The 21567-nt window shown below is 39.2% G+C and overlaps 1 protein-coding gene across 1 annotated transcript in view; it reads right to left on the reverse strand.

Moving 5' to 3' along the window:
* LOC111344971 (MAM and LDL-receptor class A domain-containing protein 1-like) overlaps positions 1-21567 on the reverse strand; it is a 47287-nt gene that overhangs the window by 8766 nt on the left and 16954 nt on the right. The window contains exons 13-45 of the mRNA XM_088756414.1: positions 20851-21110; positions 20151-20253; positions 19757-19879; positions 18883-19142; positions 18328-18442; positions 17798-17920; positions 16961-17220; positions 16560-16650; positions 15823-16209; positions 15191-15616; positions 10958-11605; positions 10250-10642; positions 9879-9988; positions 9311-9599; positions 8664-8857; positions 8092-8267; positions 7683-7858; positions 7487-7567; positions 6874-7049; positions 6630-6702; positions 6431-6544; positions 5809-6065; positions 5611-5719; positions 4961-5182; positions 4606-4719; positions 4162-4242; positions 3638-3775; positions 2918-3168; positions 2444-2543; positions 2167-2262; positions 1589-1827; positions 1149-1257; positions 274-602 (exon numbers count right to left, since the gene is read on the reverse strand). Coding sequence (XP_088612540.1) covers positions 274-602; positions 1149-1257; positions 1589-1827; positions 2167-2262; positions 2444-2543; positions 2918-3168; positions 3638-3775; positions 4162-4242; positions 4606-4719; positions 4961-5182; positions 5611-5719; positions 5809-6065; positions 6431-6544; positions 6630-6702; positions 6874-7049; positions 7487-7567; positions 7683-7858; positions 8092-8267; positions 8664-8857; positions 9311-9599; positions 9879-9988; positions 10250-10642; positions 10958-11605; positions 15191-15616; positions 15823-16209; positions 16560-16650; positions 16961-17220; positions 17798-17920; positions 18328-18442; positions 18883-19142; positions 19757-19879; positions 20151-20253; positions 20851-21110 — 6623 coding nt within the window. The remainder of the gene's footprint in view (positions 1-273; positions 603-1148; positions 1258-1588; positions 1828-2166; positions 2263-2443; positions 2544-2917; positions 3169-3637; positions 3776-4161; positions 4243-4605; positions 4720-4960; positions 5183-5610; positions 5720-5808; positions 6066-6430; positions 6545-6629; positions 6703-6873; positions 7050-7486; positions 7568-7682; positions 7859-8091; positions 8268-8663; positions 8858-9310; positions 9600-9878; positions 9989-10249; positions 10643-10957; positions 11606-15190; positions 15617-15822; positions 16210-16559; positions 16651-16960; positions 17221-17797; positions 17921-18327; positions 18443-18882; positions 19143-19756; positions 19880-20150; positions 20254-20850; positions 21111-21567) is intronic.

A 21567-nucleotide genomic window follows, 5' to 3' on the forward strand; every position in this document is an offset into this window, starting at 1 on the left:
CAAACTCGGCCAAAAAAGATAGGCTGAACCGAGTCGACTTGCTCTACCCTGTCCCTCCCAATCTCGCACCGCCCCGACTCGATTTTATGCGACGCAGCCTGACCCGATACGACGCGACTCCAATCGACTCAGCCCGAGCTGAGCCGACCCCACCAAACATAATCAAACCAAAGGATACTAACCTCAGCCAAATGTTTATTTATTTATTTATTTTTTTATTTTGGATGAGAAAAACAACAGTAATATGATTTTGATGTGTGAAGTCCAACTCACCTTGTCTTCAATATCTTTTGGTTCCTTGTAATACTGGAAGCTTATTCCATCCCCGCTATACTGCAGCTTGTACTTCGTTACCCACTCAGGATATGCATTCCGTCCTTGCGTTGCTACAGCCGTGACCTTCATGTACCGAATTCCCAGAGCCACTTGAAGCCATTGGTTATCGTCGTTTACGCTGGCTGACCAAGATCCCTGTTTAACGCCTGATTGTTTAAAATGTAACCTGCCCTGAGAAGGGGCGTGGTGAGCATCCCATTGTGATGAAGCAGTGATTTGTTTTTTGGAGATAGCTCCATTCTCCATGCCAAGAGGCTTTTGACAATCTAATGGTTGTTAGGGATTAAAAAGTAATGTAGCTATTGGTAAAATAGTTAGAACAGGATAGGATAAACCGTAGCCTATACTTTCCGCGTCCTTAGCTGTTTTACCTACGGTTAGAGGCGAGTTTGGGGGTGAAAAAAAGAAAATCGATTCAGTTTCTCTATTTTAATGTAGCTTTGGGCGTGCCAAATGTTCCTAAAACATTATGCCCTTCCTCCTTTCGCCATCTAACTCTAAAATCTAAATATTCATTCCCCTTAATGAATGACGCTCATTTCTTGAAAATTTAACTCTTATTAGGGGATTGACGGCTTTAATATGTTTCTTCAATTGGAAGAATAGGATCATTGGCTTTTAGCACAATTACATTCATTTTATTCATAATTTTGCACAGCATATCCACGAGTTTACCATAGCGTCACTTTGATTAGTTAGTCGTAGGAGTGTGAGGTTAATGGGCACAGCAAGTGCCTGCAACGTAAAAAAGAACGTGACAGTACACGAAGTGCAGTTTTCTATGAATACGTAACCTCTAGCGTAACCCTTACCTTTAACAGCACTCCAAGGAATCAGTTTGCAGGGTTCTTTGGTGAAAGAAACATTAGCAATGGCCAGAAATGGTCCATGAGTGAATTTGCAGACACCAACAGAATGAATCTATGGTAGGTTATAAAAAGGCAACCATGATAAGCTCAGGCATGTACAACCACGAGAAGATAGGTTTTATGGGAAAAAGGAATGTTTAAGTCTAACCCACTCTACTTCTAGGAACACCGTCTAAGAACACCGTCATAGAAGACACCACGACATCATTAAATCGTAACCACGTTAAGAGTTTTTCTCCTTCGCGGCCTTTGTGTGGTCTAGACTTGTAAGGCGCTCTCTCACGTTACACCTGTTGTTAGAAGGGTAAACAACGCGTTTCTTCACGAGCTTCACGTTGCATGGCGAGACTTAACAAAACGCTGCGAATGAGAGTATTAACTACCTGAATTTGAGTTGAATTGACTGGTATTGGAAGCTGTGCGTAACACCACATATTGGTCGCCTCATCTGCATGGAAATGATGTTGAGTTTTGTTCGTGTTTGTGTTTTTCAATAACACAGTTAACGAAGCGTTGTGCCAGAAACGAAGGCACTTCCATTCATAAGCAATGCTGTTGATGATGGGAGACGAGAGAAAACATGGCAGTTCTGATGCTCCAACTGGTAGAGAGGCGTATCCTACTGACAAAAAATACGCGTCGTGTTAAGGAGTGATCTGCTCTGGATACCATATGATTTTGTCGCCGACATTAAAAAGTATACGTGAAATCATAGTGGGGACTGCATTTTAAGATTCCAAAGGATATCCCAACTTAGGAAAAATCGTTTTCAAATATGCCAAAAAGTGCGTTCCTGGACGGTGCCATTTTGAAACTTGCTGAAGGTTATTACATAGTTTTTAAGACATATTTTAAAATTTCTGTATTTTCTACGGCAATTATGGGAAAAGGGAAAGCAAACGACCGTTATCGGTCATAAAGCATCACTATGTTACTGTCAACTGACGATCAAACAGCTTACCTCGCTTTCCCATTCCCGCCAAATGAGTATTCAGAACCCCTCCATCATGAACGTACCAATCGCACCCACTCTCTTCAAAATAGCAGTCTGGACTCGCTGGAGACGAAGCATAAAAAGCAATAGGTTATAGATGCAATTTGTGCTTCTTAATTTTCCTATTACGGACGATGCCGGACGGGAAAATAGCGAGAAATCGTGGTAATTCGTGTTAACTTGTCTTGAAGACTTTATTTCTGTTTAGATCGCTTTCAATCACCTTAAAATTAAATATACCTACTTTGTTTGAAGATTTTTTCACATGCTCCGTCCACCACCGTAAAATCATCCACTGCAATATCCCCTTTACTTCCACTACCAACTGCTCCTTCCAGTACAAACTGAAAATAGCAATCCTGATATCAACAAAAATTGGCCTTTACAAAGCTTAAATGCGTATTTTTCATTACTTTGCGAAATACTTCAGATTTTAACCTTGTACTTTTGGAAAATATGCGATTAAGTAAATGAAAATGCAATGCACTCTTTTAAACGCACTTATAAAACAAAATATTTTAAAAAGGAGCTGAAATTGAAAACATCTACAATGAAAGAGCGAGAATTTCGTCCGGCCAGCAGCTCCTGCGGGAGAATGCACTGTGGATTACGCATTTTTAGATGATTTTAACGTCCTCTTATATGACTGAATCGTGTTAATATATTATATAGTTTCAAGCCTCTTCGCTGCATAATTATCGGAAAATTGAATACTTACTTTAAACCAAAGGGTGCTATTCAAAGCCGTCTGACCATATCGCCAACGGTTTCCTTGATCTCCCGAAACCATCCAAACAAGGGTTTCTGATTGGTTAGTTTTGAGGTAAATACTCAGATTACCAATGTCCGACCCATGCATGTGATACCAGAACTTAACGCAGACTGTCTCATTAGGTTTCATCCAGTCGCTAAGCAATCTCGCCTCGTCTCCAAAGTTTCTTCGAGAAGCTTCAATATAGATATAAAAACCTGCAAAAAAAGATATTGCGCGCCTATTGTTTTTTTGCCCTTTTCGTGATCTGAATTCTGACCCTAGTGAGCGAAATGGCTGGGTTTTAGAGCGCTCTCCGATTACTTGTCGTAAAAGCAATCTCAAAGGGATTTTAACAGCCAATTAAAGCGAAGGAAAATACCCTTAAGTTCTAATGAGAACTCGAGGTGAGACAAGCATGCTGCCTTAAGCGCAGGTAACCAAATCGTGTGTGGTTTTAGTCATGCATCTGATTGGTTAATAGAATGTCACGAGTTTTCCTGATCGATCCCAGTACGATATCAGCAAAAGCATTGTAGTCCTAGATTACTTTAAAACTGCTTTGTTCAGTCATAACCGTTATCAATTTTTTTGATAGAATTGAATTCATTTGGAGCCTTTATTTCTGCTTAGCCCATTGTTGGTTCTTTCCTCACTGAAGTGATTTCTGCGCAAAGGCTGCCTTACCATCCTTGCTGAACGAAGTGTGATCGTAACTCGGCCCAGTTCTTTCTGTTTGTGTCTGACCAGTGCCCACGGTCCATTGGAAAGTGGCATTCTTGTCAGGCTTTAGTCCACAGTGGCCCGTTTGAAAGTTACAGTTACCTGAAAGGACCAATAGAAACTTATTTACTTAAAAACAGGAAAGAAAACAAACAGGCAAAAAAACACAATCATAGAAAAATTATCATAGCTAAAGAAATGCCATGTGATTCAAAAGAATGGACAAAATGAAATAAACAAGTTCTTAAGATAAGTTGATTCTGGCGAATAAATTGAATTTACCATTGAGAAACAAATAAATTTACTGATTTCCACTTTAGAGAACACTTTGTGCATGTTTGGACCATCTGCTTCGCTTAAAAAGCAGTAGTTTTTAGTTATTCCTCTACGAGTTAGTAAGAAAAAGAGTCGTCTGATTAGAATAGCTGATTAGGTCTGCAATTAACCACAACAAACTTAGTATAGAAGAAACACTGAAGTCGTTCTACCTCTGAAAGATCTGCATCTCTTTTGTCCAGTGGAATTTTTGGAGGTACACGCCAAATCGTTAAGATTACACCTGGTAGAACCTGGAAACCAGAAAGATGAAATGCCACGTGAAAACCACAGCTACGTAAAAGTCTGACTTGCAAACTTTTGTTAATTACACAATTAAGAGGATCAGCACTAGTGACTGGCTCTCTTCATAAGGAAATCTAACTGAAATTACATATAAATCTCCTCTGATAAGGGAAACCCCTGGGGAATCTATATACAGGAAATCCTGTAAAACATGCGGAGGACCACCCGACTACGATTTTTCATTCTATCCAAAACAAGCAAACAACAAGCAGACCATCATTTTTTCCAGCAGACACGGTTACCCAACTGCTACCCTTCTTTTTACGCTTGATTCACACTCTGATCTTGCTTAACACTCTGATCTTGCTTACCGCATATAGATGGTGTGTTAGTTCCATCCTTGCAGAAGGGTGTTTGACTACAAGTGTCTGACCAGGGAATGCACGATCCATCAAGGCACTGATGGCTGGAGGGACATGGATTTCCTGCCAAAAAAAATTATCATCGGCGCATTTTAGTAACTACCAGACGACGATAATCTAGAAAATTGCTATTTCGTTGGAGACTAACTGCTTAATTGGCCCGCTTGAGCGTAATAGTCTGGGCAACTGCTGTTTCACTAATTGGAGATAAGTCTAGGGTCCTTAACAGTCGGCATTTTATAGACCATAAAGATATCATCTGCTTCAAGATCATTTGACTAAATACACCTAACAGTTAACTCACGACAGCTGCTTTCATCATCTCCGCCAGAACAGTCCTCGTAACCGTCACACACTGCCGTTGCTAGGAGACATCCTCCTCCTTTACAGGCGAACATACTGGAAGGACACTCACAATTCTCTTCATCTGAATGATCCTTGCAGGCAAAGTCGCCATCACACAGCAAATTCTTCTTGACACATTCGCCGTTCTTACAGGTAAACCGATCTTCGCTACATTTGAAACCTAACGCAACCGGAAAATTTAAGAATCACTTATGGAACAAATTAGATTTGATGGGAAAGCCGGGGGAATGTTTGCTGAGAGCAACTGAACATAGGCACAGAAGTTAGTATAAAGTTTCAACATACATCAGCCATTTTAGTGGTTAACATTCAGCTGGATGTCTTTTCGTAATGTCTAAGATTGTGTAGCTGCGGTCATTAGCTTGAAACAATAGCTATTCATTCAAAAAAGATGCATTCAGACTAATCAAGTATTTAATTAGCTGTTATTTCTTTCAAACGTCTTGACATTGAATGCCATTTACTTCATTGGCTTGTATAACCACAGGTAACAAAGGAAAATAACAGAATGTACTTGACGAATTCACAATGAAAACGTTATTAATTTAGTTGTAAGCTATCTTTTACTTTTAATGAAAACAGGATCACCTGGCTGAGCAAAGTAGGGTCGTAGTAAACAATTCTCAGTGGTTATAATGACGTCATCAAATGCAACGTTAATTTCGTCTTCAAGAACGCCTTCTCCTTTAAAAATGATCTAAAAGAATAAACCCCAGAAAAAAAAAATCAAGCTTCGATTGAATGATGAGACGTGAGTTCATTTCGTCCCCATTTCTCAGTTCTAACCTGAGTTCCTCCGGCTCCTGGCCAAGCAACCTGAGCTTCTGACCATTTTTCACCGTGGTTTCCGGTCAAATTCCATATTAACACCAGATTCTCTTCACTTGTGTCCCTTAGGTAAACCTTGAGAGTCGGCTTCGACTTAGCGGGCATGAGGTAATTGAAACGCAGACATAAGCCCACAGATTTATGGAACGGTTGCCATGGCAATAAAGGACTGTCCAATTGTGCTTTGTAAGGCCCATCAACAAAGGCAAAGCTACCTGTATTGTAAAAAGGAATCTTATACAGTTGCAGTAACGCATCGCGTTTTCAGGGAGCCAAAACTGGAGGGACCCGAGAAAGTGTGCCTGGGAAGTTTAAATGTTCATTGTCTCGCCGGGAGAGTGTTAAAGAAACAAAACTGATTTTTAAGACAGCTGAAATAGCACAGCAGCCAGAGCCTAACACTCATACTCATGGGGCACGAAAGACAGGCAAATGAAGCATCTAGCCCTGGAAAAGACCTATCCCTTCAATATTCTTCAGATTTGTGCATTTTTGCCAAATTAACACCCCTGTCAAACGAAGTGATTATGATCAGTACCTATGTATAGCTCTGAGATTTCGCTCTCTGCTTTCAACTAACCTGGATAGTTAACGAAGGGTTTAGCACCGGTTAATTTCCACTTTTTCGGCATGTCATCAGGGTGTGTCCATCCGCAGTATTCTGATTGGAAATTGCACTCTTTTAACACCACGGCTAGTAAGTAGATAAATGAAGTTATCAAAATCAGTTTATTTTAAATCAGAAGACAGGTTAAAAATTACACGAGAAAGGACTTCACCTTGAAGATGGAGATGACCTAATACCCTCTGATGGACAGTACTCTCCAGATTGCTTGCAAACGAAGAGGAAATCTGTATTGATATGCAGAAATGTTAAGTGAATAGTGCGCTGTATAAAATGGCCTGTACAAGGAGCCTTCCTCTGGTAGCACACAGTCAGCATATCTATTCGTATAGATACACTGACTGTGTGAGGTCAAGGATGAGCCATCTTGATCTCACACTTAAAGCCTACATACTCACCTTCACTGTAAAATTTCCCGGCTGTTTGATTGCGTCGAAAACAGCCGTGAAGGATGTGTTTACACATGACAGGCTCACTGCTGGGTTAATTGTTATGTTTTGTCCTAGCGTTGTGATATTCAGTTGTAGCAGGCAGTCTGGGCAATACAAACCATCACAACAGAACTGGAAAAATCCTATTTAAAATGAAAGTAGTGATGTTTTATATGCTTGGTTTAACGTCTATTAGAGTACTATGTTATTTGGTACTCTAATAGACGTTTTCATCAACCACCAGGGTTCACTTTTTTACAATTAAGCCTTTTTTTGGGTAATAGTATGAAAGATATTTCTTCCGAGAAACGGAAACATGGACACAAACATAAGATATTTTTTCCCTACAATGGTAATACTAATAATAACAAAAGTTTTGGATGTTAATGATGATTATTGTAATACTGACTAGCTAATGTTGATATCGATGATAATACCGGCACAGGTTTTAAAACTGAAAAAGAAAATCTGAAAGATTAATTGAGAGATATGTGATTTTTGATAGTAGCGCTTAATTATTCCGGGTAACTTAGAAGTACATGAATCCCCATTATTAACATGCAAGACCTGAGTAACTCACCTGAAATGCGCAATGCCGCACCAACGAAACCAAACATGGATGATTCATGATTTTCAAGTGTCACTTCTAGTTTACGTGTCCCTATCAGAATTGAACGGAGAAGCAGCTTTTAATAATCACCACGGTGTAGTTCTGAATGATTCTTGCTTGCGGCCATGACAGCTGCTATATCCAACAACATAACCGTCCGTCATACCTGGTTTAGTCCAAAATAGTCTTTTTCTTGGAATAGGCCGTTCATATTCACCATTTGGTCTACGCATGCCCAGAGATACGTGGTCTGGGCCTACTATTTCACTCATAAAGACCTCCATTTGGTAAATGCGGCATTTGTCCAAAAATATTGGTTGTGATGTTTGCTGGGCTTTATACCTTAAAAAAACAAGACAGCGTATAGGATCTAAGAAGAAGAACGCCCAGAAACCTTGAAGTGTATACCTAAAAGCCTGCGGCGGTTTTCTCTGCATATGAAACGAACACGAGTAAGGCTACTTCCCCCTGTCCTTGGATAGTTACTTTCTATTTGGAAAGGTTTGGTGTGTGAACTTTCAAAAAAAGTGTTGTAATAAATACCACAGCATAAGATCTTATTTTGCGTGTCTCACTTGTCCCATTGTTGATGGTCAGTCCATCTTTCAACAGTGATGATTGGTTGCTTCGACACAGTCTTTTCTGACTTCTTATCAACAGTTTCAATGCCTTCCTCAGTAACATCGTGCATCCATAGTTCACATAAATCATCACATGCCACGTAAAATGTGTAATTACCACTCTCAGGAGCCTGTAGAAGGATAAATGCAGTTTCTCAATTGACAAAGGAAGGACGAAGAACAACCTGAGGCTACACGAGATTGCATTTTCGGTTATTTATTTTCAAAAAAGCTATTTTGCTGTCTCTCTCTTTTTCCACCCATTCACGCGATTTTGTACCATTTCCAGTGCACGAATGGATGTTCTGAAAAAGCAAATGTACTATTTCGACTACTGTATTCGTTCAGATAATGAAACCCTTCCTCAGATTTTTCTGTTTTACGATTTTGGTAGATGGTGTTTTCAAGAAAGCTTAAGCGGGGTGAGGCAGTCATTAACTACATAGAAAAATCTCTTGTTGACTCTAGAGACGATTTTGTTGAGTTAGTTGATGACCTGTATTCACAGTTATAGTGAAAAAAAGTACCTGTAAGTAACCAGCCAAACGCTGAATGTACTTTTCTGCCACATTTACCGGTGCATCGAAATCTCGAAGAATTATTTGGCTTTGTGGCGTATATTGGAAAGCAGGATTTTCGCGCATAGTTGATGTTTTTGTAGTGTCGTAGTTAACGTTATACCATGCATCACGCCAAACTCCGTGGATTTCGCTGGTGAACTCTACAAAACAACAATGAATTGAAGACAAATGAATGAAGATGAACGTCCCTTATACACATTAATGGCATTTGAAATTTATGATGTGTACGAGAAGTTACAAGTTTTGGATGACAAAGAGTTATCAAGTTATCCTTGAAGCTTTGCAATCGTTGCTTTGTCAGTATTATGAGTATGTGTATACATTCATCTGGATAACTGTTCTGAAATTAGTTATGTTAACAGTAACAAGGTGGGACATTTTAAATCTCAGTCCATTATCTTGTGACCAAACGATGAGGCAATTATAAAACAAACCTGCGTCAGAGACCTTTCTTTTGCGGTTCGTTTGGAAGAGTACGCTTCGCAGACACATATCAAAGTTTTCACATTACGTACGTAATGTGCACGTAACCATAGTTACGTGCACATTTTACTTTAACTTTTTTTTAATTAACTGCAACTGGTGAAACTTACCAATTGTGCGAATCACAACCTGGCAAAGAACTAGCGTGACATTGCTACCAATCAACTTGAATGTCACGTAACGTCCACGCGCTGGTGGAGAACAGCGTACTTTGTAACCCCACGACTTTCCATAGGACACAAACTTGGTACAAGATGGATGTAAACTGGTTTCATCAGTGGATACGTCGATGCTAAGAATTCCATTATCTCGTCGACAGCAGTCCAGGTTTTCGGTGATCTCAACAGATTCAACGTAGAGGGGCTTTTCAAGGGTCACCTGCCACCAAGGGTTAGACTCCTATTCGAAATGAGGGCCAGAGAAAACCAATGAAATGACTCTAAACGGAGAAGCAAACGCGAACTAAAGCGACAAGAAGTGGATAAATAATGAGGGGAACGAAAAACCAATGAAGTGTTCAAACAAACAAACAAACAAACATAGAGCCATCACAAGGACGGACAGACGATTGTCTGAGTCACCATCAATCAAAGGTTCATATAATTTCACTTGCTTTGATGAACGAATTAGCGATGTTTATAATGTAAGTGCTATCTCTTGTATCACATTATTTCTTACCTTTTTTGACCTAAAACATGTGGAAAAGGATCTGTCAATAGCCAGAAAAGGGCCATTTGGTATCAGAACACTCGAGCTTCGGAGCAAATTTTGACGCAATAAGGAATTTTCTGAGAGAGAAAAAAAATGGTGGATCAAAGAATCAATGGAGAAGTTACTGCTTTCCTTCGGTGATACCAGTAAATCATAAAAAAACTACTTTTTGAAGAGTGAGAAGTTTTTTGAAAGTATTTAGTTGTATCATAAATCTGTTTAAATGAGTGTTGTTGTATTTTACGATAGAATTTTTGTTGAAAAGTCAACATGAAAACTACCTAATTCGCTATTGTATGCCAAATAATCTCACACGACGTATAGACTATGGGACATACCAGCACGTTTGGAGCACAAAGCATTCTTATACGTTTTGCAATCTTCATTCGTGATTCTTGACGAAATTGCTGAGAGAAATGCACAACTCTGGTCTCCATGGTTACCGGACGGATATCCACGCATCCAAAGGGAGGCGTTCAACGGGTTTCCATCGATCCAAACCCAGTCGTTTCGCGCCAAGAAACCAATATGCAAGTTGTTCGGCTTTGGCTTCATTCCTTCCAACTTGTTAGATAAGGCAGATCTTAAGCCTTCCCGCGATACCTTGGCTAGTGCACCACCTTTTCGACTGCATTCTATTTGAGCGTAATTCCATGGAAGTGCGTTATGGGTGTGAATAGAGAAACAACCGCCATGGAAATGGAAGAAATTTGGACCACATTCGAATCGTGCTGTAACAAAAAGTTAAGGAAAGTAATTGTAATATGAGATCTCTAATGCAATTGCATATACCAAGGCTCTCTAAAGTCCTCTGGTTGGTGATTATTATTTATACAGAGTCAATCCTTTGGTCAGCGAAAGGTCTCTTTAAAGACCTTTAAATTAATACTTTTGAAGGTTTTTCAGCAGTTTTTCACTTTTATTTTGGCTTTTAAGGATATACTTGCATATGAGGCATGTGAATATATTCAGTAGAAAGACTGGGGCTTCCTAGCATTTCAAGCCATTACTCAAGGATTTGTAAGTAGAAGTATTCAACAACTGACCAGTTTGATTGCACCTTGACTTGACTTTAATTATTTGGTTCACCGTTAATGCCTGATCGTAGACCTGAAAACAGGAGATCCTGCCACGAAAGAATCTATTCCATCTGGTTGAACCTCCAATCAGCACTTCCGAAACAGTACCTAATTCCATTTTTACTTTGAGAACTCTTTGGGTGACTACGCTATCATTGACAAAAATAGTTGCAATTCCTGTGTGGTAATCATAAGTTGTTCCAATAAAGTTCCATTCGTCTGAGTTCAAAATGTTTTTCTGGAGGAGAAAATATTCCCTTAAAGTTTTCCTATCCATGTATGTCACTTTAACACCAAGTGATTGATAAACCACCATCAGCGAGCAAGTGAAAGATTTATAAGCTGTTTCATATTTGTAAATGAACCCAGTGGAGTTTTGGAGATACACCCAGGCAAAAATACTAATGGAGAACCTTGTGTCAAGTTCTCCGTTATTTTCAAGGTGTACGAAACTGTCATTCATACCACTGAAGAAAAAGGAGCCATTTGGATTTCCACAAGGACCAGGCTCAAACGTAATGTTATTAGACTTAGCTTTAGTGGCTCCATTTGGACTCAAGTCCACTGTTCCATTTGCACCCCTCAGAGTGAAAAAAGCCACTGGCATAGGAACATCTAAAACAAATGAAATAACGATTGTTAAACTTTTTTCTCGTGATTATTAAAGGATAACGGTATTTACTACCTTTAGTATGGTCGGTGACACATTTTTGAAACAGAGAAAATATGCAAAGTATGCTCTACCCTAGATCTCATTCTGTCTACAGTACATCTTTCTTGCTATTTTCTCGTATCTAATTCAAGGGCAGATATCTCAAAAATTGTGCAACCCAAGGCTCTTCAGCACCATCTCAGAATGGAATACCATACTTGAAATCAACTGGAAGAGAACTCAAGATCTGTATTATACTGTAATTAAACAATGAACTTTTCGAAGTTACTTCTGGCATTAACAAAAAATTCATTATCATACAGAAGCTTTTATTCGGGTATCTGAGTGATTCGCTCACCGTCAGTTCGTTGACTACATAACCACCAACAAGAAGCTATCTAAAAATCAAAGCGGTAATCGAAAATGTCACTAGACGGAAACTGCTCTCTTACACGTAACAGATGATTTTCTCATGGCCATTGATAAGAGTGAAGTGTCCGTTGTCGTGCTACTAGACATGTCTAAGGCATTCGACAGTATCAGACATGATGTTCTCCTTCAGCAGTTACAGAGTATAGGTTTTGGCTCTTCGAGCTTGGAGTGGTTTCATAATTACCTGTCTGGTCGTAGTCAGAGAGTGCGCATTGGGGATGTTATCTCAGACCCGCTCCCTCCTAAATACGGAATTTCTCAGGGTTCTATCTTGGGGCCCGTGTTATTTACCATATATGTAAATGATTTCTTGTCCGTTCCAACCCACTGCAAGTCTATGTGCTACGTCGATGACTGTAAATTATACCTATCCTAATGCTCAACTGATATCGCTCGCGTATTTGGGTATCCGAACGAAGTTTTGAGTGAAATCTGCCGATGGTGCTGTCAGAATTCCCCTCAAATAAACCCAGCTAAAACTAAAATCTTACTATTTGGTTTTCCTTAACTACTGCGGAAATTGCCTCCAACGTCATTTTCACTCTTGGGAAAGGAAACAACACCAGTCCCTGTCGCAAAGGACCTTGAAGTCTACATCGATCAGTCCTTAACATATAACGATCATATTGCTAAAAGTACTTCTAACTGTATTCTCAAACTAGAACAGATCAGCAGGATCAAACACCTTTTGGTCAGGAAAACTCTCTTACTTTTGATGAACGCTTTTTTTTTAGTACAATGTATTATTGTTCAACTGTATGGGCCAACACATGTCAAAGAAATACAAAGAAGCTTCAGCTAGTGCAAAACTTCGCTGCCCGTATTGTATTAGGTCTTAAGAAATTTGACCACATCTCCCAAGGCATAAAATCTCTTAATTGGCTCACTGTTAAGGAGAGACTTTATTTCAACGATGCTGTAATGGTATTTAAATGTGTAAATAATTTAGTTCCTGAATATCTGGCTAACACGTTTGTCCCACGATCTCGTATTCATAGTAGGGTATCAAGATCATGTAATCTGCTCCACATCTCACGATGCCGCAGGTCCTCTGGGCAACGTGCATTCACGTATCGTGGATGAAAATTGTGGAATAACCTCCCAAAGGACTTAAAAGCAGCTGAGAATGTAAACGCCTTTAAGCTCCGCCTACTGAATGCGCTCCTTAATGGAAATGTTGCGCACAGATAAATCGTTTCAATCTCCTATTCTTGTCTAATTTTTGTAATATACAGAATTAGGCAAGCCTAAAAGCGGAGCTCCCAAAAAGTGAAAATTTTGCAACAAAATTTCTTTACATATGTCAAAAACTTTTAGCCAAAAATTCATTCAGTATAGATTAAACCCATTGACACTTACGTGTAACACGTGCCTGTGAAAAGTCAAAATTTTGGAGAAACCAAGAAAGCAAACACAATGCGCAATAAATTTTTGAAAATCATCTTTTCCAAAAAACAAGCTCCAGTGAAAGAATACTAATCAAAGAACTTATTTCCGACGAAAAAAGCGATAGCTGCACAGCACGTTTTAACTAAAAAATCAAGATGAAAGATAAAAATCGCTAAATATTTTCGCATGTGTGCAAATGGGCATGTGGATCATATTTCTAAATGGAATATGCGAATTTGTCCGTGAGTGAAGAGATCTCAAGTTCCGTGGAAGCAAGACTAAAATGGCCAAGAAATATTTCGGGACGACAGATTTATTCAAAACAGCTTTTGATTTGCTGTTACAAACAAAAAACGTACGAATTTCTTACGTGTACAAAGCCCACACGGTAAAATTCATCATGCTTAGATCGATGTTTACTTGCCTTCAAGGCCAGGAATTGCGCAGCGTTATGTTGAAAATTCTGAAAAAACTTCAATTTGACGCAAAATCTTCCTTTAAACAATACTTTTTGAACACATTGTTACTCGAACATTATATTTACCGGGTCATCGAATCGTCAAATTGTCGCTAGGCCCTGCTTGAAGTCCGAAGCTCGGTTTTCACTTTACGTCCATAATTCGCATCGCCTTAGAGAATCGTAGTGTCGTTGACTCCAGAGCTTATTCTGTCACCTTTAAGACCTTGATATCCATTCTTTTCCAAGCAGAGTATTCTATAGCATTGCTACTTTACATTCTGAGTTCCACAAGGTCTAACTCGATCGCAAATGAACGAAAAATCCGACCTGAAAATTTTGAGGGTCGGCCACGCGGACGCCATATTTTCAAATCTGATCTTATAGTACTTTCGTGATAGCATACATGACAGAGGGCACGTACGTACGTACGTACGCTCGGTCAGTCACTGACAAACAAACGAAAAGAGGTTGACCATATTCCATGGGTATGGGGCTCTGCCTCACGCGCGCTTTGCGCGCATGGGAGCCCCGCTATTAGTTCACTAGTGTTTTTAACGTGTACTTGCCTTTTGTATTTATATTGTTTTAAATTTGGATTCACTTATATATATTTTTAGGCCAATATAATGTTACTATAATATTACAATAATTTAATGTAGGCTTTGTCACTGAAAAACCCAGCTTGGGAGTTGCAATAAACGTATGCACCTGACGAGAGAAGACTACCAAACCCTTTCGAAACAGTTCTGTAGTGCGAAGTTTTAATTTTTATTTTCCTACACAATTGATTATGTATGTATGAAATGCTTTTAATTACATAGATTTTTAAAGTTAAAACGTATCCGTATGATGCACGATCCTTCGCAGTAGATAGCGCTATTTGTGCAATAGCGAAAATCAGACCTGAAAAAATTCAGGCCTGTACAGGATTCGAACCACTGACCTCTGCGATACTAGTGCAGCGCTGTACCAATTGAGCTAACAAGCCAACTGGGAGCAGGCCGTTAAGTTGATTCGTAATAAACCCGTGATGACAAATCAGATACAATGAATATTTGAAGTTCATATATTTTGGTACTAGTATCGCAGAGGTCAGTGGTTCGAATCCCGTGCAGGCCTGATTTTTTTCAGCTCTGATTTTCGCTATGGCACAAATAGCGCTATCTACTGCGAAGGATCGTGCATCATACGTATTTAATACCGCAGTTCAAAATATATGAACTTCATATATTCATTGTATCTTAAAACGTATCGTTGAACATCATACCAAGTGGCTGTTCACAGATGTACCCTTTCACACTGTTGCACGATTGATCGTTCCAGCGCCATCCATAACCAACCCAGTTTGAATACCATCTTATCGCATTTAGGAAAGACCCACACCTTCCATCTCCACTCGGTTCCCTCGGGCCCCACAGATTATTCGTGGCCACCTGGCCATCTATCCAGACCCACTTGAATTGACCGGTCAATCCAAGATAAATTCCACCGTGGATGTCAAATTTTAGTTCTCTCCTTCTATTGGCTACAGCGTCCATCGTGGACGCGTCATTGACGACGGCAAGATCGGCGTTGGATTGATGGCAAAACTTCCGTGCGTCACCCCACTTTAAGATTGATCTTAAATAAAACAGAAAGCACGAAGGACCGGCTCTGTACCAGCCGGGTTCGCATCCAGAGGTTATATTACCGCCTGAAAAATAAGACTTTTTTTTTATTACTACAGAACCGGCCGAAACACATATTGGTGTCTTATTTATGTAACCATTACTCATCTAAAAGGTTCCTTTCTCTTATCTGTTCTAAAAGACGACTTCATGAATGAGCTTTACAAACACTAGCATGGCGCTTGAGCAGAAACAATCGCTTTGCGAGTGTTATCTTCTTTTACATTCTCACCTGGTTTAGAAACATTAAGAGCATAAAAAGAGAATACTGTTTTTCTTCCACAGCAACTGTCATTTCGGTGATTATTAAGACTCATCATCTGACCATACGGACCTCTATCAATCAAATAAACCTTTCGAGCATTTTTTCCTGCGTCACTGCTGAGGACAACAACATCTAGTGGAAAGCTTGTGTAATTAACAACATCCAACTTTGGTGTGACGAAACTTTTTTCCTTCAGCACTGCAGGGTAGATAAAATATGGTTTCTCTTCCAGATTTCCCCTTGGTTTTTCAAGAGTGAATCGAAATTCCTCGGAGTAAAGGCTGTGGTCGGAGAGCTGCAAACCTATTCGAAACGTCCGGCCCTTGTACGAAGAAACGTAAAAGGTTTTTGATTCTAGAAATGAGATGGGTAAGATAAAAAAATATAATACAAGATTATATAAAAAGTGGAGAACAAGTTTAATTTCAAAGATAAGATAGAGAGGGAAGGGCAAACTACAGAGACTCAGATACTTTGATATTTGGAAGATAGACACCTGGTTGGAGATAAAGAAAGTCAGCCTAAGAGAGCTCAAGTGACCAGAAGCAGAAAACTATTTAAAGAAAAAGGACAAAGATATGTCTTTAAGGAGGACTAGTAACTTCACTTTAACCATTGAAGACATAATTGCTTATCAATGTAAAGTGAAACTCGAAACTGAAATGGCGGGCCCAATACATTGTTTAAATGGGAGAGAGACGTACCTTTTTGGAAACAAGTTCCCCTTTGGAAGGTGAGGTCGTCAAGTGCTGCATCTCCAAAATAACTTCTGCCTCTGATACCATCTATGACCACCTAAAGAAGACAATTAAGATAAAATCGTGCCTCGCTACCAGCACTTCTGAAATCTATGAGTCTTGCGGGGTAGGTCATCGATGAACACAATCATGGTAGACAAATGGTTTACCATGTTTGGTAAAGAAATACTTAACGGGTCAGACTGAGCGGAAGATTCATATCAATAACGCCAATCTAAATTCAATAAATTCCTTAAAAGTACGTAGTAAATGAAAGGCAAAAATGTTAGGAATTGTTCAAGATCTTTATAGAATTGATAGCGTGGTTGTAAAATTATAAAAAAACGTTTTAAATTCCATAAACCTACTTTATACCGTCCTGTCTCGTTGAGACTAATTTGCTGGCGTATCCATTGATCTCCTCGATCCTCAGACTGAAGCCAAACCGGTGTAATCCTGTTTTTCTTATCGCTCTGTACATAGATAACAACACAGCTCATGGTGGAACCAAACATGTGATAGTAAAATGTCATGCATTGTGGTCCCTGCATCCATGGACTTTCAAGCCTTGCTGTGTCTCCACGGCGTCTAGGAGCCGAAGCCTCAATATAAACAAATTCTCCAGATCCTGTTGGAAATATGATGACGAATAAGCATCTGATGACACCGTGACCCGTTTTATGACACCATTCTCTTAGATTAAGGTTCTTACCTATTTCTCTGGTAAAATCGCGAAAAAACTAAAACTAATAGAGCTAATCGAGATGATTAAAAAGACAAAGTTTCATAGGTAGAAATACCCTGTTTGTTTCTTGTCACTCAAAGCGTTATTTTCTTCACCAGGAAGCCTTCTCCAGTGTTCTCTTCAAGTTGGAACTTCTTCAAATGTCATTATATACCATTTGTGCTCTCCTTCACAACTGAAATCTGCTTTCATCGTTTACGAATTTTTCAAATTTTAATAAAAGAACATAGTTTTCATTAAAAGATGGCGGAAGGGTTATCTAGCACAGAGTGAGTCGGTTTAAGTAGCAAAATAGCATAACTCTTGACATTTAGCTGCTTTTTTGTTTTTGCCTCTTATTTGATAGATTTAAACATAATTTCATCTTAAACTAGGTTCTCCAGTATGGCAAAAGTAAAATTAGAAGAAGCAAATAATACCTGAAAACATCTATTTCTTTTATTACTTTTCATAACATTACCTGTTGTATGATCAGCTCTTGGCCCTGTTTTAACGCTTGGAGTGGACTTTCCAATTGACCATTGAAAAGTTGCCTTTGTATCCGGCTTCCAAAAGCAAAAATGGGAATCAAAGTTGCAATTTCCTAAAAGACGACGAAGAGAAAGATAAGAATTGTTGGTGTTTCAACTGTGGTAAGGTTTTGCATTAGAAATTTTCTAAGGTAAACACTAAAAAATGGTAAAGAAAACTAAAAACAAAAAAACCAGAATCCAAAAAAAAAAAAAAAAAAAAAAGGAACGAAATAAAAAATTGAACAGCGAGACTCAATAAAAAAACCCAAATAAGTCATAATTCATTACCTTAACGTCAGTTCGACCTCAAGTTATAATCAAAGGTGCACGAGGGGGTGAAATGGAGAGCAATGCCTTTCGTCGAAAAATTATGGAAAAACGAATGCGAATAGTCAAAGCTACCACAGAAATTCACCAAGGAAATGAATTAAGTAGCACTGCAAGTTATCGTAAAACAAATTGTTCAGCAGATATGTACCTGACTGATTGCTTGAGGTTTCGGTTTGATTTACACACATTCCATCCGTCAATGTCACATCATCGACTGCAATGTCACCTTGGTAATTCTGGCCCACGACTCCTTGTAGTACTACCTGCAAAAATATTGTCATAGATATTTCCCTTAACAGTTTCGTAAAAATTGAAAAGAAGTGGAAACGTTGGCAAGATATATATATTTTTTATTTCTTCAGTTTTCCCATCTATTCCCTTTTGACCGTTCTTCATTTTCTTCTGATTCGTTTCCAATTTCGAAGCTGCAGCTGTAACATGTAACTTAATTTCCTGACTAGACGATCACGAACAAACCCGGCCCAAATTATGGGGAAAAAACAAAGCTGACCTCAACCGAACTCTGATATGTGATTTTTGTTCTTAGTTTTTTGGACGGGTGTCATAAACTTGCCAGGATCATCGAGTATTGTCAAGGGAAGAGGAGGCTGGGGAATGTAAGGCTGCAGAGGAAAGAGTTTCTGTCCACAGACTCATTTCCGCCAGAGTAGGTTACCCATTGAATCCATGAGATAAATCTTACCTGAAACTCGCCCACATAAGGTATGTCGACAACGGCCTTTCTCCACTGATTGCCTTGGTTTCCTTTCCTTTGCCAAATCAGGGTATTATGTGGTTGTCCCGCAGCGCTTTTTAAGACATCAAGTCTTCCTATGTGTGATCCATACATGTGATAAAAGAAGTGCAAACATTTTGGTCCCCAGATGGAAGGACTCTGTAGCTCTGCGAACTGATTTTGTTTTGCTGGATGTGACGCTTCGATGTGGATGTATTTTCCACCTCCTGTAAAGATGTGTGCAAAAAGTTACATGTATTGATAAGCAGCCACTATATCTACTATATCTTGTATGCTAAAAGAACACCTATGCTCTGCTAGACATGAAGACGACTGGCAAGGAGAAAATAACAAAAAGGAAATTAAGGCAATTTTTGTAGTTTACTCATAACAGGAAAACTTGCCTTAGCTTTAAGCTTAAAGTGGAGAAAAGTCACTTTAAAGTGGCAAGCAGATGGAAGAATTCGGTTAAGATATTAAAGAGATGCAAAAAATTAATTACCTACTACGTAAATACATTAAGTGGAAGGCTGTGAAATAGTTAAATTATCAACATCACATCCCGCCATTCAAAGCGTAACTAGTAGCACTAAATTTAAATCACATTCTCGACAGGTAAATGTGGATTATTTGAAAAGGAAGTCAGGAGTGAACTTTGGAGGTTGTTATTTGGGGAAAATTCGTATAAAATGTTCCGTTCTGAAAGGGTCGTAATAAGTCAGAATACCAGGTATAGGTTAGAACGGAAGGAAAGGTGTTTGGAAGGCATAGACGGCTTTTTAATCATCATTAAATTCCTTTGTTGTTCGTGGCAAGAAATAGTTTGCGTCCAAGTACTCACCGGTATGGTCTTCGGTCGGTCCAGTCCCTCTGCTCGGTGTTCCATTTCTTCTTAGAATCCAGTCCATTTGGTCTGCGTGGAAATTGCGCCATCCGCAGTAACCCTCATCAAAGGTACAGTTTACTAGAATTCCAAACGGTTATGAAGGACGGAAACATCAGCGAAACAAGAAAATGGAATATTATATGCATGGTCAAGAATCCAGAACGGTTTTATCTGGCCGAGTGACTCACACCAATAAGGCCTATTGCAAAGACCACAAATGGCGTCCTTACTCTTCCTATTGGCGACAGTAGTCAATCGCGGTCAAGGCTCTTGATTTTTTAAGGTTTCACTGACTCTACCAAGTTAATGTGAAACAAATTGTTCAGCAGATAAGTACCTAACTGATTACCTGAGGTTTCGGTTTGATTTACACATATTCCATCCGTCAATATCACATCATCGACTGCAATGTCCCCTAGGTAACTCTGGCCAACGACTCCTCGTAGTGATACCTGCAAAAAAGTTGTCACAGACATTTCTCAACATTTTTGGTCTCGTAAACTGTTGCCACTGATTGGCATTATATTTTCTTCGGTGTAATTATTATTTCAAATTATCTGGACACCTGTTTTTATAAGAACGCCGGAAAACAACAAATAAGGACCACTTCTACGCCTCTGTACCTCATAAAAATTCTGTAAAAATTAAAATAAATGTGGAAACGTTGGCATGATCTATGTATTTTCTAACTTTGGGAAGATTTCCTCAGTTTACCCATCTATTTCCCTTTCGACCGTTCTTTACTCTATTCTAATTCGTGTCCAATTCGAAGCTTTAGCTCTGATATCTATCTTAATATCGTGACTGGAATACTTTAAAGAAATCCGGCCCAAATTATGGGAAAAGTTGGGTTGACCTCAGCCGAGTTCTGATATCTGATTTTTTTTCTTGGGCTCTTTGGATGGGTATCAAAACTTATCTAGGATCATCGCGTGCTATCGAGGGAAGAGGATGTTGTGGAATGTAAGGCAGGGTAGGAAAGAGTTTCTGTCGACAGAGTCAGTCCACCAAAGCAGGTTATCCTATTGAATCCATGAAATAAATCTTACCTGAAACTCGCCCAAATAAGGTATGGAGACAACGGCCTTTCTCCACTGATTGCCTTGGTTTCCTGTTCTTTGCCAAATCAGGTTATTTTGCAGTTGTCCTGCAGCCCTCACTAATACATCAAGTCTCCCTATATGTAATCCATACATGTGATAAAAGAAGTGTAAACATTTTGGTCCCCAGATGAAAGGACTTAGCAGCTCTGCGAACTGATTTTGTTTTGCTGGATATGACGCTTCGATGTGGATGTATCTTCCACCTCCTGTAAAGATATGAGCGAATAGTTACATGCACTGATAAGCAGCTGCAAAAAGAAACATTAATGGCATTTTTGTAGTTAATTTACATCAACAACCCTCTCCTTTGCTTTAAGCTTAAATTGGAGAAAAGTCACTCTAAAGCGGCAAGTAGATGGCACACGGTTAGGATGGTAGACGGTTAAGATGTTGCTCAACATGCAAAAAATATTTTACTCACTCAGTAAATACACTCAATGCAAGGCGGTTAAATAGTTAAAGTAACAACTGCACACCGTGCCATTCAAAGCCTGACCGGTAGTAATAGATTTAGTAATCATTTTCTCGACAGATGAAAGTTGAGAATTTGAAAGGAAGTCAGCAGAGTCAACTTTGGCTATTGATATTCGGGAGGAATTCTCAGGAAATGTTTCGTTCTAATGAATAAGTATTAGTTAGAATACCGGGAATAGGATAGAGCGG

Source organism: Stylophora pistillata, chromosome 4 (assembly GCF_964205215.1).
Source record: "Stylophora pistillata chromosome 4, jaStyPist1.2, whole genome shotgun sequence".
Classification (NCBI taxonomy): Eukaryota; Metazoa; Cnidaria; class Anthozoa; order Scleractinia; family Pocilloporidae; genus Stylophora; species Stylophora pistillata.